Source organism: Bubalus kerabau, chromosome 22 (assembly GCF_029407905.1).
Source record: "Bubalus kerabau isolate K-KA32 ecotype Philippines breed swamp buffalo chromosome 22, PCC_UOA_SB_1v2, whole genome shotgun sequence".
Classification (NCBI taxonomy): domain Eukaryota; kingdom Metazoa; phylum Chordata; class Mammalia; order Artiodactyla; family Bovidae; genus Bubalus; species Bubalus kerabau.
In genome coordinates this window covers 48,866,547-48,887,323 of record NC_073645.1, presented here as the reverse complement: position 1 = coordinate 48,887,323, position 20,777 = coordinate 48,866,547, and the positions used below count along the sequence as shown (strand labels likewise).

At 45.5% G+C, this 20,777-nt stretch overlaps 2 protein-coding genes across 7 annotated transcripts in view; one reads left to right on the top strand and one right to left on the bottom strand.

The window, feature by feature from the left end:
• Positions 1-20,777, bottom strand: part of DOCK1 (dedicator of cytokinesis 1) — a 560,005-nt gene that overhangs the window by 309,126 nt on the left and 230,102 nt on the right. The window lies entirely within an intron of this gene.
• The window catches only part of INSYN2A (inhibitory synaptic factor 2A), a 38,468-nt gene that overhangs the window by 10,771 nt on the left and 6,920 nt on the right, over positions 1-20,777 (top strand). The window contains exon 2 of the mRNA XM_055560927.1: positions 11,350-11,421. Coding sequence (XP_055416902.1) covers positions 11,350-11,421 — 72 coding nt within the window. The remainder of the gene's footprint in view (positions 1-11,349; positions 11,422-20,777) is intronic.

Sequence of the window (20,777 nt, the reverse complement as noted above, 5' to 3'; positions counted from 1 at the left end):
TTCAAAGCTTTCCCATACTGCCTGTCACCTGAGTGGCTTGGTGAGTGACCACCTCATGCCACCCAGGCTCTACTTTAACCAAATTTATGTCCAAATATATGTGAACAAACACCAAAGAAAAGTCCTCAATAAACCATAAAAGCAAGCAAACGTATTTAGAAAGCCATATTTGAACAGACAATTATGAAAAATGAGTTCCTCTAGGTAAAGAAAGTCTAAAAACAGGCATATTTCGACCAAACATGGAGTCAGATTCTTTTGCCAGTATCTCACTGGTTATAGCACTAGACTATCTCCCCAGATAAAAGTCTCATAATTGGATATCAAGAATTTTATAAATGATGACACCAAAATTTAAAGATTTTAATCTTCAGCTACAAGAGCTCTGAACCATTTGTTCAAAAAACAAGCACAATGTCAAACCTCTGAAACAAAGCACAAAAGCTTCACGAAGAGGAAGTTCTGATTTAAGATTGTTAACTAATGTGTTCTAAAAAATACATCAAAAGAAATTACAGATCAAAGATGAAAGCTCTGTGGTTATTTACCGTCAGAGCCACTGCCCCATGCACATCATTAATGCTTTCAAACTAAAACCTCTGAAAGTGAGATAAGTGGCAATACTAGAGCTGGAGAAAGTGGCATTCCAGAAGGAAAATCTGTTTTCATACAGTATACTCACGTCCCTATTTTCATTCAAGTTTGGTAGCCAGTGCCACCATTCATTTTCATTCATTTTCAATAAATTATAGCTTTAGCTTTATCTCTCCTCCAGGAAATAAGTTAATCAACTCAGCTTCAGCTCAACCCTAAAAAGTTTTTTCCTTTATGAATAGTTACTCCTGAGGCCCTGTAGGGCCAGTGACGTTTCTGTCATTATTGCCATTGTTTTGCAACTAGCGTCTCCTTGATTTCAGAAGCTTTGCCCTCCCTACTAGCGTCTCCTTGATTTCAGAAATACATGAGACAAACTGTAAGCTTTGCCCTATTTGTAATATAACCAGGCAGTTCTATGTGCAAAATAATAATTACCAGCTGCCCCAGTTTTTACATATTATGCTTCTATTGCATGGAAACAGGGTTAGAAAACACTAAAGGAAAAAGACCTGCCCTAATGAGTGTTCAGCTCTGAGTCTGTCTCTGTCCAAACCGGCACACACTTCTGACAGGAGCAATGATGACTATGCAATAATAAGGATATATCCCATCTTCGTCATGAGGAAGCAGAGAGCTGGGTCAGGGCCTGGGGAGAAGCAAGGCCCATGAGAAGCAACGCTGGAGGAGAGGCAAGGCGGCTGAGGGGGCAAGCAACAGGGACCGCCTGGCTCCCGCCGACCCCCAGGGGAGGGGGGACCGCATGGCCTGGACCTCCTCACGCCTGCGGCCACGTCGCACCACTGACCACCATTTCTATTTCCCTTTCATTCTTTGTAATGAACACAAGCATTAAAAGCCTCCCAAACAGTCAGAGCCTCCCAGAATTAGAGTGTCACCGCATCTGGGGAGCTGCTGGGCCAATAAAAGTTAATTTGACAACAGCGTCTAAAGAAAAGCCACTGAGTTCATTATGAATAGGGTGTTTCTCACCGAAACTCGTTCGCCTGGATTGCTTCTGGGATAAAGAAATGACGTCTCCCCGGGGTCAGCAGGGGAGCTGGTTTAGGTGCAGACTAAGCCATTTATTTTAATGACTGAGTGTGGGAAGCAGGAGATGACTGACCTCTTCCACTCGTTTGGGGGATATTTACGATGGGATCGTGGTAATACGTTAAGACAGATGTTTTCACCTGATCCAGCCAGGAACATCGCAGAATTGACCCTACTGTGGGTGGGTATCAGTTAATCCTGGAGAACACTCAGGCAAATTCTTCATTCATTCATTCACTCGTCCATTATTCAGAGTATTTCTTGAGCACTCACTACACTTCAGACCCCAGTGTGAGCACTAAATATCTGTCAGGGAACCGACAGACAAAGCTCCCTGCCCTCAGAGTGCTGATGTCATGGAAGGGGAGACAGATTAGAAAGCAAAGCCGTAATTTTCTGGCATGTTCCATGGTGAGAGGTTTAAAGCAGAGAAGGGAGTAGGGTACTCACTTTCTATTAGTCAGGAAAGAAGCTGCATTTTTGAAGCACACCTCCAGCCCTGCTCTCTGGAAGGCACCAAACTACGTGTTGGGTGGGACGGGGGAGACAGAGGAAGTCACATCTGCGGCCACCAAGATGCTCTCGGTCACATGGGAGCAAGACATCTCTGCTGGACAAGGTCAGCATCCACTGTGGAATGCTCTGGAAGAGAGTCACAAAAGGGTGCTGGAGATTGGCCAGAAGCCATCCGAGCTGCTGACGAGTGACCAGAGGAGCTGGTCCAGGCCATGGATGCTGGCGTGAACGAGCACAGAAATTGCCCCATGGAAGGAGGGCTTCTTCTGGAGGCCATACAGCTTACTCCCTTAATGTAGAAGCAAATCCTTTACCTTGGAAACATATGTGTTCTAGATTTGAAGTGTCTTGTGGGCAAGGTCTGTGTTTTATTCATCCAAGCAACTGCTCCCCAACAAAGGGCGGTGCACAAAGTTGAGAATAGGAAGCATCCCGTGATCTGAGCACGCAAACACAGTGAAAGCCATTTAGTTATTTTGGCTAGTTTATAGTACGTGCTTGGAAGTCTGTAATCAGAACACTGCATGAGTGCTCGCTCAGTCACGGCCGACTCTTTGACCCCATGGACTATAGAGCCCTCCAGGCTCCTCTGTCCATGGAATTATCCAGGCAAGAATACTGGAGTGGGTTGCCATTTTCTCCTCCAGGGGATCTTCCTGACCCAGGGATCGAACCTGCATCTCCTGCCTTGGCAGGCGGATTCTTTACCTCTGTACCACCTGTGAAACCCCAAGCAGGACACTACATAGAAATAACCATGATTACTGAAAATTACCCAGATGTGTTTAATAAGCTCATATGGGGTTTACATAAAGAGCTAGTTCATCAAGAGTCCACATCTCAGTTCCTGACTGGGAGAACGGTGCATGTATAATTCTGAGAACTTCACCGTCCAGTGGAAAAAAATTAAGAGTAAGATGATGAGGGATTAGAAGGAGAAGTGGAAGGCAAAAGATCCAGCTCAAGCTGTGATTGGGCTATGTTCCAAAAACATCATTTCTAAGTAACTTGTTTGGACCACAGAGCAATTTGCAAAAAACCAAAATCATACATGCTGTTGGGGTTCCCAGGCCAGCCGTGAAATTTTTTCTGGCTGTATTGAGACTCAACACAGAATGCTGTAAAATCCAAGAATCTAGTTCATAGAGTGATTATTCCTTCTAACATGGGACTCCAAAAACAGATCTCCTTTAATGGTTTCAACCAGAGCAACTCTTATTTTATACAAATGACCTCTGGAACATACATATTCAAACTCAGGGGGGATCACATGAGTGTGTCTGGAAAGAAGTATTTGATATCCTTAAATCTCAATGAGAACCCTTTTCTACAAAAAAAGAAGTCCAGAGCAGAAAAAAGAGGAAGCCGGTAGTTAATGGTGCTGGCCTTACTCTCTGACCTCATGCCTACAGGCAGTAGAGAAGGGAAAGAGAGAAACCAGGGTCCTAGAATAAGTGACTGCTGGCTGAAACTCTAAATACAGACAATGCAGCCATTATAATCAGGAAACGCTAATGCAGTCACTGCTCTACCATACTCATCGCAATGAGTATGGAAACACGGGTCTTTTAACATTTTCTGTAAATGTCAAGGAAGAGCTGCCAAACTCCACTGAAACAGAGATCAACCCTCATAGACCGACTGAGACAAAGTTACCTTCCCAAAACATTTCATTTGCTCTGTCATTCACCATTCCGTGTATCTTAAACCTTGATTGCCACCTCTCCCGTGACTGGCAAGCCAGGTTTTGGCTGGGCAAACAGAGAAGAAGACAAAGTGTGCCAGGACAGTACCAAATGCTAGGAGTTCTGGTGGAAGGAAGTCACTGGGAGCTGGCTAAAGGGGACCTGAAGAGCAGGTGATGGCAAAGACTGATGGCAGACGTAAAGAATTCTCAGAAGGGTTCAAAACAACTGATCCACTTAGACACGGCTAAAGGCGGGGGAAAGCAGAGGGTGGCGCGAAGGTTTGGGGGGTCACTGTTGGTCTGTTTCTCAAAACGCAACCTCAGTTTTTAAAACACACTGCTTTGTCAGCTTGGGGATTCTAGGCCACTAATGAACAAAGAATTGCTCAGCCTAACATAGCAAACCTGCCACTGGCTAGAAAAAGGCTCCTCTCAGCTACTGGAAAAAAGGGGACCTAGTCCAACCATCACCATGAAGGCCAGTACTGCCTTCTGTTGACCAGTGGGTGTTCTTGGTGTTTGTTAGGAAAATCGACTTCATGTTTTTTCAACAAATTTACATTGGATGTTCCCCAAATCCTGGCACTTAGTAGCTCAAGTGAATACAATAGATATAATTGAGTTTCCATAGATAAATGAGGAAATTCCAGACTCACTTGAACCACCCAACAGCTGATACAGGAACTAACTACAATTTTAGGGCACAATCTGGCAAATTCCTAGTGAGAACTCAGACTTAAAAAAACAGCCAAAACTACTGGCAAAGGTGGGCTTAAAACGTAGGAGAGGGTCTGTGAAAACAGCTGAGCCTGACTCTTTGAAATTTCATTTCCCCCAACAAAAACAGAGGTATCACTTAATGCCTCTAAATTAATGTCACTTTGAGACTATTAAGCAGAAAAGCCCTTTAAGATGCTGATATAAATGATGGCTCAGTTATCAAGAAAGCGCAGCTGGAGCACAAACCTGGCCTAGAATAAGGAAAGGAAAAAAAAAAGTTTTTTGCACACAGTGAGAAAGATCAAGAAAGATCAAAATTAGGAGAATAAATTAAACAGGGGCATAAAATGATCACTGAGAGCAGTGACCACTGTCTAAGCAAAGAGCCTAACACACAGCTTTGACTTAATTCAAAGTGACAGCTTCAATACGCTATGTAACCAGTGTCTTGAAGACCCCAATTAAAGGACCACATCCTGATTTTAGCACACATGTCTTCCGCTCACATGCTAGGAGATCTGAACTTACTGTAAATCACCACGTCATTTAAAAGATGAACCACTTGGCAACAGGGTTACCTGTGCCTGTGTCCTGTGCCCCGAAGCCGAGGTGGAGGAGGGCCCGGGTGATGCTTACACACCAGTGATGCTGGTTGAGAGGAGGATGCTTTTCTGAAACCTAAAACCAAACACTCCATCCACAAGTCCCCGGGGAAACACGGGAAGAGAATTTTCCTTGGAATTTAAGATCTTCTGGAGAAAACAGGGCTGAGGGACGTGGCAGGAGAAGCACGCGGGAAAGTCAATCCAGTGCCCGTGATCACCATTCACTACCACAGAATCATTCCCACTTGCCAGCCATGCTCCTCCCGAGACGCTTTTAACTTTGTTGGAACTTTGCTTCTGATAGCAGGCACAGTCAGAGACATCTTTTTTTTTCCTTTTCCTGACCTTTTCACCAAACAGTTTTCTTGGGGGGCGGGGGACGGTAGAGACACGCAGTTGTCAGTCTCGTCTCAGGCCCCATCTTCAAGGTCTCAGAGACACTGAGCCACTCGGATATGGGGCCAGGAAGAAAGCTTTCCGTGACCTTTCTCTGACATTTCGCAGCACCCTCTCCTACCCCCCCAGGGCTCTGGTATCTTAGATCTCCCTGTGAGGCCTTCATGAAAAGGCAGATGCTGCCTGTCACCGGCTCCTCATCCCTACCTCCCAGGACACAGCCGTGGTCCAGCTCAGGCGGAAGCTGGCTGACATCTTTCTGCCTTGATCATTCCTATGGCTTTGTTATAAAACTTGCCACACCAGCTCTGCCCTTTGCCACCCCTTCTTCATTTTTCTTTTTTTTAAATCCCAGTCCTTCTTGTCTCTTTTGTTGTTGATCTGCAACAAGAATAACAGAAGACTTACAGACCCTAAATGGTTAGCAGTGCCGTCTATTTTATATAAATGGGCAAAAGTATATTTTTACATTCAGGAATTTTTTATAATGACAACTAATGATTTGGAGGAAAAAAGAACTGGGGCAGATGTCTGCAGAAGCCAAAGGTAGCTAGAGAAACTGGTGAGATGCATTCTGAATTAAACCTAAATATTCTAGACCATAAAAGAAAGGAAGGCCCTATGTTTTCTTCAAAAGGGGGTGCCCTAACTAGAGTTCTGTGCTGTCTTCTATAACGGACATTCATTATACTTTCTTTAAAGTACAGCAAGGTCTTCTGAAGAAATCTGTTTCACTACAAAGCAGAAGTGGAAATGACTCTCAAACTGGACTCCACCAAAACTGCTTTGTAAAATTAGCTTGAGTAAAGCCTTCTGCTTTAAGAAATCAAGAACAATAATCCCTCTTCTGTCAGCTATCAACCAAGTCCATGCTTTTACATCCCTATTAATTTCCTAACTTGGCTCTAGTGTCCTTTACCTTTCAATAAAGCCCACCCTGACCAGTGAGTGTCCAAAGGGCATCAGGCAAGGAGAGGGTCAGGGTTCCAGAAATGTCCCTGGGATAGAACTGTGATCTGCAAGGATGGGAGTCAGGAGGTCAGAGAAACAGAAAATAGAGCAGCGTGGACTCTTGGCGCTGTCCTTGGTGCTGAATGTCATACTTGCCGCACCCGCCTCTCTCTGTACCTCCCCAGGTAGTACACATGGTTGAGTACAGGGAATACTAACAAATGGCAGCCAACTGTAAAGGGACAATAAACAGCAAGTGTTGTAAAGATCAGTGCATTAAAAAAAAAAACCCTCCACGTTTACAATAAACGTGCTTATCATTGGGATCCAAAGAGGCTCACACTAGGAAGTAAGTGAGGACCAAATGTTCATAATTTATACATTTCACTTGCTTATTGCACTTAGTTGGATTTTTTCCCATAGATTTTTCTGTTACTGGACTTCAATATGGGAACACAGAGACTGACTGCCTTATTTGATTAATAAAATAATACCGACCAAACACCCAGAGTGTACCAGGCATTATGGCAGACGTGGGTTATAAAACTACCAAAGGTATAAGTTCTTCAAAATAAAAGAGAAGAGAGCTTTATAAAGATAGCAATTAATGTGTGAGACAGAATGTGTCATTTTTGATCAAGATGTTCTTCCTCTGCAGCTGTGGTATCAATGATCTGAACTCTCTCTTCTCCAAACTTCTAACCACAAAAGACCTCTAGCCATACCATCTCTGGAGAAGTATCTGCCCCAGCAGCTCAGTTTCTGGACTGCTTCTCTTCATGGCAATGGCCATCCACAAAGATAATCATTCCAAGTATTGCTTTTATGACTTGTTTCCAAGTGAGAAGGAAAACAGGGGCATTCCATAATGGCACTCTGTGTTCCCTGTCCTGTAGAAAGAACTTATCTGTTTGGTCTGCATTTGGAGAACACATTCATTCAGATGCTGCAACACAATCATTATTTTGACCATAAAATTATCAGCGAAGCCAAACCCTACATCTTGGAAGCCCCAAGGACAATTAGATGGATTATCAAAGCAATAAGCACACTAGATTACACACATTCAGTCCTCTGTAAAAAACACTCTCGTGTTTAATAAAACTGCAGTGGACATACCTTGACTGACAACAGCTACTGAAGGCAGCCTGTGACTTAACCACAGGATACAAGGGCAACACTTTAACTTTTATCCACAAATTAATCTCTCATTGATAGCCATTTTTATGAACTACATTTTTGGACTCCAACTATCTGAACCCCTTCAAAAACAAAAGGTCCCAAACAAACATCTTGAAGGGTCTTCCCAAGGAAAGTTCATGGCAATGAGATCCTGAAAATACTTCTCATGTACGGTGGAAATTTGATAGACCACCAATTTTTCATTTAAATTAGCTTAAAAAAAAAAAAGTGACCACAGACATGTTTCCCTATAAAGTAGATATTATGACTCACTTGCTTCTAATCAACAAACATCAGCACACCATGCTGTATTTCAGGAATGAGTGAGTTAGGATGGGTTATAAAGAAAAGAAGGAAGAAAAAGGAAATTGAATGAAAATGATATTTTAGAAGGAGAAGAGTAAGCATTAAAGTTAAGAGGAAATAGGTTCTGTGTCATCCTGGGCTCTACGTATAAGAACACAGTGGCTTCCCATTACATGTAAAGCAGATGTCCAGAGTTTCCTATTTTACATGATCTGATCTCACCTCCCTCCTCTCTCATGTGCTCCTGATTTTCCAGCCACACTGGCTCTTTTTCTGTTCTGCAGACATGCCAACATCATTCCCATTATGATGTTCACAAGTGATGGTCCTTTTGTTTGCAAAACTCATCTTTAGATCTGGAGATGACTACCTGCTCTTTTATTATCACCCAGTTCTCTATCCAGATGCAAGGTCCTCGTTGTGTGAGCCAAAGCCACCCTCCCACAACATGTCCTTAACAGAGCAGCATCCAAACCCTTTCTTTCATTCATCCATCTGTTTACACATCACCCATCTGGTTCTCCCAGTCTGTTTTAAGCTTCCTGAGGACAAGGACTCGATCTTATTCCAGAATGTCTCCTTGGTAGGCAGAGTAAGGTCTGACACCTAATAGGCACTTAATAACTATTTGCCTACTGAGTATAACAGCGCAAAAGTGTGTGCTTTTTACAAAGTGATAAGAACAGTCTGTTCGGAAAGGTCTTTAAAAAGAGCAATTTATCACTGAAGAGCCCCAAGGTCTGGGAAGACAGTTCTCTTGCATTTCGGGTGCCCGAAGCCTCTGTCCCGTCGCTGCTGGATTCACTGACCACCCCAAGCCGCCAGTTACACACAGTGCAGGACATGGGCCCCAAGGTTGGAGCAGGTCACAGAGCATCGGAAGCCCGGGGTCTAAGAATAATGAGATCCCAGACCTGAAGTGATGCTGTATTCTCCTCTGTAAAATGAGCTAGCGTAATTAACTGCAGGACTCAAGGCTCTAATGTAAGTGAGACACTTGGGAACTCCACATTCCTGGGCGAGGAAGGGGTGTGGTGCTGATGAGAATTGATGGCAATTTGAGATCTGTCCTGAGGTCTTGAGCAGGAAGGTTCTGCAAGCGTGGAAGTTGGACGTTCTGCAGAGCCAAGTAAGAGTGCCCCTCTAATAATGGTTAGGAAATGCCCCTGGTGTCCTCTGTCTTCCTTTAAAATCCTAACCTTTAGAATGTGACACAGACAACCATTATGCTCCCTCTTCCCGGTTGGTGGCTAGCTTACACTGCTGCAGCAGGCAGAGGTGCAGCCCCTCGTCTGCAGCCCAGCCTCACAGCAGGACCGCAGGTCCTGCAGCAGACGCGTCACTGCTAGATGTGTGCTCAAGTCCTGTGCTCATTACACTGCACAGCCACCCTGGTGAGACGTGAGCTTAGGGCCGAGCTCCAGAAAAACCAGTGGGATGGAGAAAGGCCTGTTACATATGATAAGGCATGGAGAATGGAGGTCAGTGTCTGACGGGGAGCAACCTGGTGTGAGTGTGACAATCTAGAGTCAGGGAGGAAAGCTCAGGAAGAATGTACCCTTGGCGTTTGTTGTCAGGAGGAAAGGGCTAAGGAAAGAGGGGAAGTACGAGGCACAAGCCCTTTCCTGCTCCCCTCCTGACAAAGCCCAGGGGGCAGGAAGAGACCCCAGGGGGGCATTCAAAGGTGCCCACTGTGGGGAACGGAGGTCAACACAAACGCAGCCACAGGGTGACTCCATTTGTGGCTCAAATATCATGGATCGCAGAGACTGGCGACCCCACAGGACAGAATGTGGTCACTTGGTTAATAAACACAATGCACAGAACTCAGAGGTCAAGTTCAAGTTTAGCAAAGCTCACTGTGAAAACACAGCATGGAGGGGAAAAATCCTTTTGTCAAATGTTTATGTAACACCAAACATAATGAGGAAAACAAAAGTGAGTTTCAATTCAAAACCCATGACGTGTGGAAAGAGAGGTTTACACAGGGAAGGTGATAAAAATATCCCCTCTCCGTGTTGACAGAAAACCTTCTGGGCACTATTATTATGTTGAGTCGCTCTCCAAATGTAAATGTGCCCCCAAAGTGTGTGTCTAAGCCAATTCAGATGGAAGCCCTGCTTCTGCTACTAATCTAACAGGTTCTGGTTATCATGTCTGTCCCTTGGTACAAAGCAATATTCAGAATAAAACAGGCCTGCACATGAAAAGTAAGAGAGAGGATAGGTCAGTCAAAGTGGCAGGAAAAACATCATGAAAGCTCCCCCAGACTAGCTTTTTTGGGGTGACTGGACTGAGGAAGACTCAAGAAAATCCTCTCATTAAATCTTTAGGGCTCTGGATGGCAGGAGACTTGGGGGAAGAATGGATACATGTAGATGGGCGGCTGAGTCCCTTCGCTGTCCACTATCAAAACACGGTCATTGGCTCTACCTCAAAACAAAATAAAAAGTTTGCCAAAGAAAATCTTAATGGCTGTACACCTTTCCAGAATATACTCCCAAAAAAATAAATGAATAAGGTTCCGTCATTTTAATGAGAGGACGGGGAACACTGCCCTACCACGCCTCCAACAATGTCTAGTCCAAGCTCTGACAGGCTCAGCAGAGAACACAGCCATAGAGGGTGTCAGAAGGCTTGACAAGGCATCCGATATGCTGCCACGCAGGTCAGCACATTTTTTACTCTAAAGAGCTAGAGAGGGAGTATTCTGGAATTTGCAGACCAAGGATATTGTAGCTCTTTACGTAAGAATTTTCACCATTTTTTACTTTCAAAATTTAAAACTTTATGAACACTGAAATTTTAATTTCACAAGTTTTCACATGTTCCAAATATTCTTCATTTTTTAAAACCATCTACGAACGTAAAATCCAATCTTAGCATGCTGGATAAAATCAGGCCGAGAGCGGGATTCACCTGAGGGCCATAGTCTGCAGACCCCTCCTCTCGAGGGTGAAGAGATTGTGGGGCAGAAACAAGCCATCAGATCAAGAAGATCTGAGGCTGGTTTCCTTTTCAAGTTTCTTTAAAATGCCATGAATATCACTGCCCTGAAACATCCCCAATTCCCCTTGCTTATAACAAAATCAGATTCTTTGCCTCATCCGCTAGGTTGTGTTCACATCCTAGATTTTAATTTAAATAGCAGCTGCAGTGGTTGCCCTGGCTGCATACAATGCACGCAGAGACCGGAGCCAAGTGGGAGACGCCTGGCGCCGTCTCCACTCCCATGAGGCGCGACGGCAGTGGGAAAGCGCCTGATGGGAGCTGCGTGCTCTCGAGAGGCCAGGGGCCAGTAGCCGCCACGTGTAATGCTCTCCTGTTCTTGTCTTGTAGGCTTTCGTATCGGACCGGGCAAGACACAGCCAACTGTGACACATGCAGGAACAGCGCGTGCATTATCTATAGGTACGTCGACGTTCTCCTCCTCCCGCTTTGTTATTTTGAATGACAAATGATGTTTACCCATGGACGCAAGAATCGTCTGGGACCCCGCTGGGATGATGACATCAGACAAAAAAAAAAAGTCAAGAGCCTTTCCTGACCTTAATTCTAGGCAGCTTCTAAATAAGCAACCTCAGGCAGAGAGTCATGGGGTGAGGGAGAGCGTGAACCCGTGTATCTTGCAAATGCATCTTAGCGGCGTTTCCGAAATTGGTGTAAGTTTGATGGCTTGTTCCCTCAGAATCGATAGTCGTGAACACTGTTCTGTGTGTTCCGGCATGGCTATGAAATATAAGCCCTTCAGACGGTATAGATCAAAGGCTGCAAACCACACTGTATGTGCGAAGAATACCACAGAAAACGCAGTGTGCAAACCATGTATGTGCTACGAGAACCACAGAAAATCCAGTATGTAGTCTGTTTCCTGCGAACTCAGCAGGATTGTGGCACTTGGGTTCCTTGGGAAATAATCCCCTGTCTAGGGCTTCCCTGCAGCTCAGCTGGTAAAGAATCCGCCTGCAAGGCGGGAGACCCCAGTTTGATTCCTGGGTTGGGAAGTTCCCCTGCAGGAGGGCAACCCACTCCAGTATTCTTGCCTGGAGAATCCCCATGGACAGAGGAGACTGGTGGGTACAGTCCACGGGGTTGCAAAGAGTTGGACATGACTGAGCAACAAAGCACAGGGCTCTGTGTCTGGTCTTACCATTTTTCTATTCCAAGTATATTTAGATTATTCACATTGACAAGAATTCAGCAGGAACTTTCAACAAGCAAAAACCATGTTAGGCTTTTGGCAATAATTTGGGATTTTAAGACACAATTACGACCTTCAGAGAACTTACTACGTTTTTGGTTTTTTTTTTTTTTTTTTCTTTTTGGAAATGTAATTTTCATAAGCAAAATATGAGAGCAATAAGAGATGTTATGATTTTGTTCATTTAAAAAAAATTAACCCTGAAGAACAATTTTAGTTAATTGCCAAATTATCAAGAATAAAAAGAAGCTATATAGTTATATCTCTAAGAATGTGTAAAGGAACCCCAATCTCAACCAAAGAAAAAAAAAAAAAACCCTTCTAAAGAGATCTTCACAGTTACCACTCTCTTATCAAGAAAGCGGAGACAGGAAAAGGGTATAAATGTCTTAATAATGGCAGGAAGCTCGCATCCACACAGTCGTGCTCCCACCAAGTCTCCAGTCCAGACAGCGCATCCCAGATGGGGCCCCAGGCTCTTTCCAAGTCGAGCTGGATCACCGTGACCACTGTGGTTGCGGCAGAAGAAAGCACAGGGCAGACAGGAGCTCCGGTCCCATCGTAGAGGTTCTCAACCCAGGGAGGTTTTGCCTCTCAGAGGACAGAGGTTCTCAACCCAGAGGGGTTTTGCCTCTCAGAGGACTTTTTGCAAGGACGGAGGGAGATGCTTGATGGAGGGAGATGCTTTCAGCTGTCACAACTGGGACATGCTACATCGACTAGCTAGAAGTCAGAGCTTGCTGACATCCTATAACACGTGGGCAGCTCCCACGACAAAGAGTCAGCCCACCCAGAATGTCAACTGTGCCACGCCTGAGAAAGCCTGCCTTACAAAGCCTGGTTCCGGGCTAGCAAAAGGCACACCCTAACTGCTAAGGCCTCGGGGCCGCCTGCAGGGAGCCCAGCCCCCTGCAGCAGCCCTGGCCCAGCCTCTCAGATGCCTGGTGGCTCCCCACCATTAACAAGGAGGTGAAAATGAAGCCCCCATGCAAGAGAAGTCAAGCACTCTGAATATAAACCTACCTCTGTAGGTTTTCTTTTCACTACATTCATATTATGGGAGAGAGCTTTGAGTCCAACAGTGAAGGGATGTAAGTGACATAAAATGAAACGCCTTCACTCAACCAGTCAATTAGGGAAAGAAACGAAGAATTGAGAGCTCCTGGCAGAAATATCTTCACCAGTTAGCTTTTGCCACTCGGGAGCTGAAACGCCTCCAGTCTCCATGCAACAGAGCAGAGTGGTCACAGATTTGGAAAGTGAGCTTGATGACATAAACCCATTGAACATGTTGTGGGTGATTGAAAGAAGAACGTATCTGGACACTATTCAATGTAACTGAGGTAATTTGGATAAATTTAGCTGTATATCCAGAAGTAACTTACATTAAAAAAAAAAAGTGATATTCAAAATGATTCAACAATCAAGTGTAGGAATTAGCCTTGAGGGGTTACTGCTTAGATGTGGCTCACTCAGCAAGCTGTATGAACCCCAGGATACAGGCCAATGACAAATTTTTCATAAGAACTGGGAGTTCCAGCATCACAAGAATTTAACAAAATTTAGTAAGACTCACTTGGAGAAGGAAATGGCAACCCACTCCAGTATTCTTGCCTAGAGAATCTTGTGTCCAGAGGAGCCTGGTGGGATGCTGTCCAGAGGGTCGCACAGAGTTGGGCACAACTGAAGCGACTTAGCATGCATACATGTGGTAGAGAAGGAAATGGCAACCCACTCCAGTATTCTTGCCTAGAGAATCTTGTGTCCAGAGGAGCCTGGTGGGATGCTGTCCAGAGGGTCGCACAGAGTTGGGCACAACTGAAGCGACTTAGCATGCATACATGTGGTAGAGAAGGAAATGGCAACCCACTCCAGTATTCTTGCCTGGAGAATCCCAGCGACAGAGGAGCCTGGTGGGCTGCCATCTATGGGGTCGCACAGAGTTGGACACGACTGCAGTGATTTAGCAGCAGCAGCAGTAAGACTCACTCACCCGGTAGAGGGGTTGCAATCACTTGGCTCATCCCCTGCGCGCTGAGGAAACATGTACCTACTCACAGAGACCTCATCATCAAAGACGTGATGGTAGAAGGTGGCCAGCAACCTCAGGAACTGGGCAGAGTGGGCGCCCTCACCAGCCACACCACCCAACTGTCAGCTCCCTAAGTGCACTGAGCGTCCCAGGAGAGGCAGGACTAGAGAAAAACTGGAGTTTTCGATCTCTCTTTTGGGAAAGTATTTTAAAATGCTCCGTTAGCACATGTGGGTGCATGCTCAGTTGCTCAGTCATGTCCGACTCTTTGGGATCCCATGGACTGTAGCCCGCCCGGCTCCTCTGTCCATGGAATTCTCCAGGCAAGAATACTGGAGTGGGTTGTCGTTTCCTACTCCAGGGGATCTTCCCAACCCAGAGACTGAACCTGCGTCTCTTGTGTCTCCAGCACTGGTAGGCAGATTCTTTACCACTGAGCCAGCAGGGAGGCCCAACAGAGTGATCAACAAAAACAAAATTTTCTGACACCCGAACTTCTGCTGCAAAGGGAAGTTATTCTGAAGGCTTAATAGTAACATTTCAGCTGGACTCCCACTGCCCTACAAAAGCAGTCTTCGTGCTACAAATTCAAAGAGAAATCTCCATATTATTACTAAGTCGAACACAGATACTCATCAAACTGTTTCCCAATTTTCCTATCACTTTATAGAGGATATAACTTAAAATTATAACCCTAAAATTGAACAGTTACTCTCAACATGGGTTATTAACATCAGCAAGAGTTTTCTGAGTGCTAGAGATGATAAGAGGAGAAAGCCCACTTCTGGTCCACTAATTGGAACACCCATCAAAAATGAAATCATAAGCATGTTGTTTGAATTTAAATCATAAAACTTGGGGTCTCACATTTAAGGTTATGCCAGTCTTTTGAGGTGAGGACCAGATGTCTTCTGTGCCTGTGGTCACCCCGGCTAGACTTCCGAGTTATCTGCCACGAACCACACCCGCTTCCCTGCAGTGGAACGTGGTCTTGAGACAGCATCTGAGTTCAGGAGCCTTCTGGGTGTCGATCCACCCCTCCGTCTGTCACACGCAGTACTTGGTAGCAGCCTCCTCATTCCAGAGCATTTCACCCACAGAAATAATTCCCTCTTGCCTCCAGTGTATTTCAGTGGTTTATGTAACACTCAGATAAATTACATCATTTCGATGGTGAGAACAAACAGCATACGCAGATCCAAGCCCAGCATCCTCTTGGTGAGCGCACAGCTGGAGAAGTGAGGACAGAGGGTCAGGGACCCAAGACAGAGAAGTCTCTTTGCCAGGAGCATCCAGCCCCAGGCGGGTGGCAACACCGTGCCGGGGGCACGGTGGTGGCGGCTGCTCCGGTTCTTACACTGCCATCAGAGCGCCAAAGATGGATACAAGAGTGCTAACTGGCAGCTGTTGACACACCCAGATAGGAGCCTTCCCTCACGGTTCTCTTTTGCCAAAAAAAGCATGGCAATTGGGGAAGAAGGGGGGATTCAGCCAGATGACGTCTTCGTGTTCGTCAGCCCTGTCAATCCTCAAATGTCATATGCTCCCTGAAGAATAGAGGTTTCTTTGACAGAAAAGCATCCAGAACTCAATAGGGCAGAAGGACTCACCTGTCCAGGTGACCCTGCTACACTGCAGTTGGACAGGCAGACATCTCGGAGGTGAGCCAGAGGAACTGTCCAAATTGCAAAGGCTTTAAGAAAGAAGTGCCTCTTTTCTCATGGAAGAAACTGCAATGCCCCTCCATCAATTCCGGCAAGTACCTCTGTAGAGACAAGGCCATCGGGAGGAGACAGGTTCCAGCTCTGAGTCTCTGCAGTTGGCTCCATGCCTGGCTCCGGCAGCCAGGTCCTCAGCTACCAGGGCCTGCACCCTAGACTTCAGGAACGCTCTAGGGGCCCCCGACCACCATCTCTGCTGCTCTTCTGGGTCCTTCCCATAGGATGCCTGTGGCATCTCAGGACTGAAGAGGTGAAAGGAGTTTCAAAATGAAGACCTCCTCCAACGTCAGAGCCTGTGGTTGTCCCAGAGCCCGGGTGAACACGAGGAGCCCTAACAGCTGCCAGTCTCTCCGTGTTGCAATTTGTCATACCTGCGTGCTGGCAGGCCCAGAACCCTGGAGGTCAATGAATTTGACCCCACCTGTCTTGCATTTACACATTGCTTTTCACCCGAAAACCAATTACTCTCTCTGAGCTGTGTAAGAATCCACCGTGTTGCCAGTAACACTTGGCCCAGGGACACGCAAAGGGGGTCATGTCCAAGATGCGGCTGCCTGCCTGCATATTCAACAACACAGCCCTTGAATAAACGCGTGCCTCTGCCAGGGATACATATTTCTCTATAAAACAACAAGTCTGCCATGGAAATATACAGGGCATGGAGGAAAAAAAAAAATCAAAGGCACAAAAGATCTTGAAGCAATTTCAGGGGAAAGGGGGCCACCAAGACCACAAGCAAAGGGTTGGAGACATCAACCTGCCTGGGACGGAAGTTTAGATAGGGGGCCCCCAAGAGGTTAGGGCTCAGCTGCCATCCTCGGTCTTTGGAGGGGTGTCCATTAGATCTCTAAGTCCTGTAGGACTGCAGGAAGGGGTCGGGTAGGTCCTTTCTAGCTCTGAAATCCTGTGAATCAGTGGTCTACAATAATGAAATGGATGGATCTGAGAGTCTCAACAGAAAACACGTTGTTTAGTCTCTCAGTCGTGTCTGACTCTGACACCCTGTGGAATGTAGGCCACCAGGCTCCTCTGTCCATGGGATTTCCCAGGCAAGAATACTGGAGTGGGGTGCCATTTCCTTCTCCAGGGAATCAAACTGGCATCTCCTACATTGCAGGCAGATTCTTTACCACTGAGCCACCTGGGAAACCCAACAGCAAGTCTACTTGGAGATAAAAGTCTGGGCATTCACAGGCATTTCTCAACTGAAAACATCCATTCCTATATTGGCAAATCAATTTACATAGAGCCAAACCTCCATCCTTGGGCAATAGGTTTGTTCCGCTTCCTAGATGTTGAAACTCCAAGCCTCCAAAGTGACATCTTCCATCCCTGGGAATTTGGAGGTGGTTAGCAAGACAACATTTCCCCCCCACCCCTAAAATGACACTCCTTCCATTGTGATCTGGACCAATTGTGAAATTCTAATTGAAGACCATCTCAGCATGAAATAAGATAACAAGAGATACAAGTTTTAGTTTTCTGTAGTAAAACTTTTTCTGACTTATCATCCATATTCCCTGTCAAAATAGGCTGTAATTATTTCAGAGAATGTTTGAAGGATAAATTACTAATATAATCTTTGCTCATAAGCAGTTGAAATGCTTTGTACCCACCCTATCTCCGTAAGTCTCTTGTCAGACTAATCTGATGAGTCATGCTAACTGATGACTCATCCTTTGTTCAGATTTTGCTTCAAGAAGGAACAATGCAACATACCATTTCCCCTGCTTAACTGAAGTGGTAAATTCATAAAATAATACCACAACAAAATGGCCTGAATTCAAATGTGTGCATTGTGATGAGGAGAGCCTCTGCTAGCCTCAATTCAAAGGCTCTGGGGGAATAAAAGCGAGATTTAAAAGATAATGATGATGATGATTCAGATTAATTAAGTAGAAGCCTTACCAGAATTTCAAATCTTCCTGTAGAGTGTTAGAATTCCTACCATCAATACCTTCTGGAGGAGGAGGCTGCCCACACCTGCGTCCTCTCTGTATCCTCAGGGCCACGGCACGGCTGACCTGCAGCGACACTACTAATTATGCAGTGAATTCCGGGGTGTGCTCAGCACCCAAAGGGAAGGGAACGCTGCTGGTCTGCAGGTCACTTTGTTTTCAGCACCCCAGAGGGCGGCAGCTTGCAGGATGCCCTGTTGTCCATATCATATTTTCATCTTTTGATATGAGCCACTGATGGTCAAGCATAGACAAAATTTCAAACCACCATTGTGATAAAATACTTGAGTCCCTTCCATTCAATGTTTGTATGCATTTCTTCAGCAAGCATTGTTCATGGAACTCCCAGGAGATGACAGGCTTGGCCCCGAACAACAGGAGATGAGGAACTGGTGAGCTGGCTGAAGACAGCCCCACAGAACCCCTGCCATAAGATCCCTATAACAATAGAGCAGTGACAACAGGGAGCCTTCTGTTCCAAAGGTGAGGGCCACGGGCCCAGTGAGGAAAGGCAGGGGACGGGGAGCCGAAGGAAACCAGGATGCTCTGGACGGGGGGATGGCGGACTCAGGAGATGGGACCACCTTGAAGGGGCACCACATTAGAGCAGGTCTAGATGCTAGAACACCTCTCCCATCTTCCAAGCTAGAGGGTTAGAAAGAACCAGAAGGATCCAGGGGGATAAACAGCCAGAGCATTTCCAAGGATGGAAGGGGAGGGCTTGCGGCTGGCACATAGCATTCATCCTTACAGCAGCTGGGGAACTCTCCACTGTGCTGCAATCTTTAATTGCTTATCAAAGAGGCTCCCAGATTCCACAAGGTCTTCTCCAAAGAGACTGGAGGATTTCAGGAAAGACGAGAAAAATACTCTCATTTTATGAGACTGAAACAAGGATTTCACAGAATTAACGGTTTGCATTTTCTCAAATCATCAATGGAAATTCATTGCATCATCTATAAGAACATAAATCTGAAGGCTGCAAAGATTCCACATAAAACGTGGCTGGAAATGTCACTGATCCCAGAGCATTGCAAAAAGGGAGCCGGTGAGGGTGGCAGCCATCAGGGCAGTCAACAGGACTGGACGTCTGGAGACTAATGAAGTCTTATTGTTAAGAGAGGTAATTGCATTTGTATGCAGAACTGGGGCCAGTGCTGGCCTGTCCAGAGCCCCCTTGGAGTGGAATCTTTGCCGTCTTTGTCATTTAGTGATTATCTCTTAGTGGAAGTGGCTTCCCAGGCCTGCTTCAATTACCACCACTTGTGCATATTAAGTTCTTAAACAACATGAACTGATGTGGAGGAAATTAGCCTTTTGTCTAATACTTAGTGCTCTTGCCTAGAATTTACAGTGAGTGATGGGGCGGGAAGAGATAACAGAACAGATTTCCCTGGAGAATATAATACCTTAGGTGATGTTGCTCTGATGTAAGGAAATATGTTTTAATAAAGTAAATTAAAAGTGAGAGGAAAAAAAAAGTAATTTAACAGACCTCAAAATTCTCCCTGAAAATTCCCCAAACCAGTAATCCAAGCTTTGTCTGTTCTATTAGAATTCTATTTCTTTTTCCCCAGTATGTAAGGATTAGGTTTGAGGATCTTTAGTGACATTTTACTAACCTTTCGTATCAAAAATTCTAATGTGTAACTGATTACAGCTGTAAAACTGAAAACTGATTACTCATCTCAACATATTATTTGTAAAGCAATTAGTTAACATTTATTCAGCAGACAAAGGCTAATTATACTGCCAGCCCTCCTCTTAAGACCCTCAAAAGTCAAAATTAATGAGGTAGTCATCTATGGCCAAAACAGTGTGAAGGGGTTACGTTGTTAGTGTCATGAGCAAATCAGTGCAATTCATTTTTTAGACGACCGTGGCAATTTTCCTTTGGGGTAGATATAGAATCCAGTCCTTAAAGCAGTGACCGTGTAAAGTTCCTGGGTGACTCAATGACAGGAGAAGCCACCTGGAGTTGGCAGGGGTCCCTCAGCTGAAACTCTTCCCCCATCAGCCTCCCTGAAGGTACTGGTCCCATAGACATCACATCTCTGGAGAGGCAGTGGGGAGCTCGGGGCTTCAGGCTGGTCACTGCTGACACCACAGGACATACACCGGAAGCTAATGTTCTTCTGGTCTGTCTGCTAAGAGCTGTCACTGGTCCATATCTTGGCTCTCTCTGCTCATGTCAGAACATGGGGAGCTCCTGAGAGCATCTTCAACTCAGGAGGCTTAGAGGAGCTGGGTTGCTTTGCATGTTAGCTCAAGCACTGTGACCCCAAGAAGGCATTCTTCCCTGGGCAGCAGACTGTCCATCCTTGGGATCAGAACAGAAGATGGTGACGGCCAAGACCTCGGCCGACCTGACTCAGGTCACCTGGCTGGGCACTTCAACCCTGGCACCTGCAGGACTCACTGCAAATGATTTTGGAGAGTCCTGTGTTCTCTCCTTTTAACTGCCCCTACCATCCATGTCCTGCCTAAAGATGTTTGTTCTTTTTTTTTTTAATTAAAAATGTGTGCTCTTTGTTGAGGCCAGGAACAGCAGCAGATTGGCAGTCCACATTTAATACTTATCCACTCCTTCTAAATATAATCTCTGATCTTGATGACTTGCTAGGAGTGTGGCCTCAGTTACGCTTGATACCACTCTTGTTAGTGATCTGGTCCCTTTCTTATCCAAGAAATTATTATGGGTAGAGGTTACAAACAGTATTTAGTCTTTCTGCTTTGACCTCTCTGTGGCTCCTCATCCCTGTGCACCTGGCCAGCCCTCAGATTTGAGCTCTTAGCTGCAGCATGGGTGGTAAATCAGTCTTTCTGCTCCAGAGGAAGTCACAGATAAGACAGAT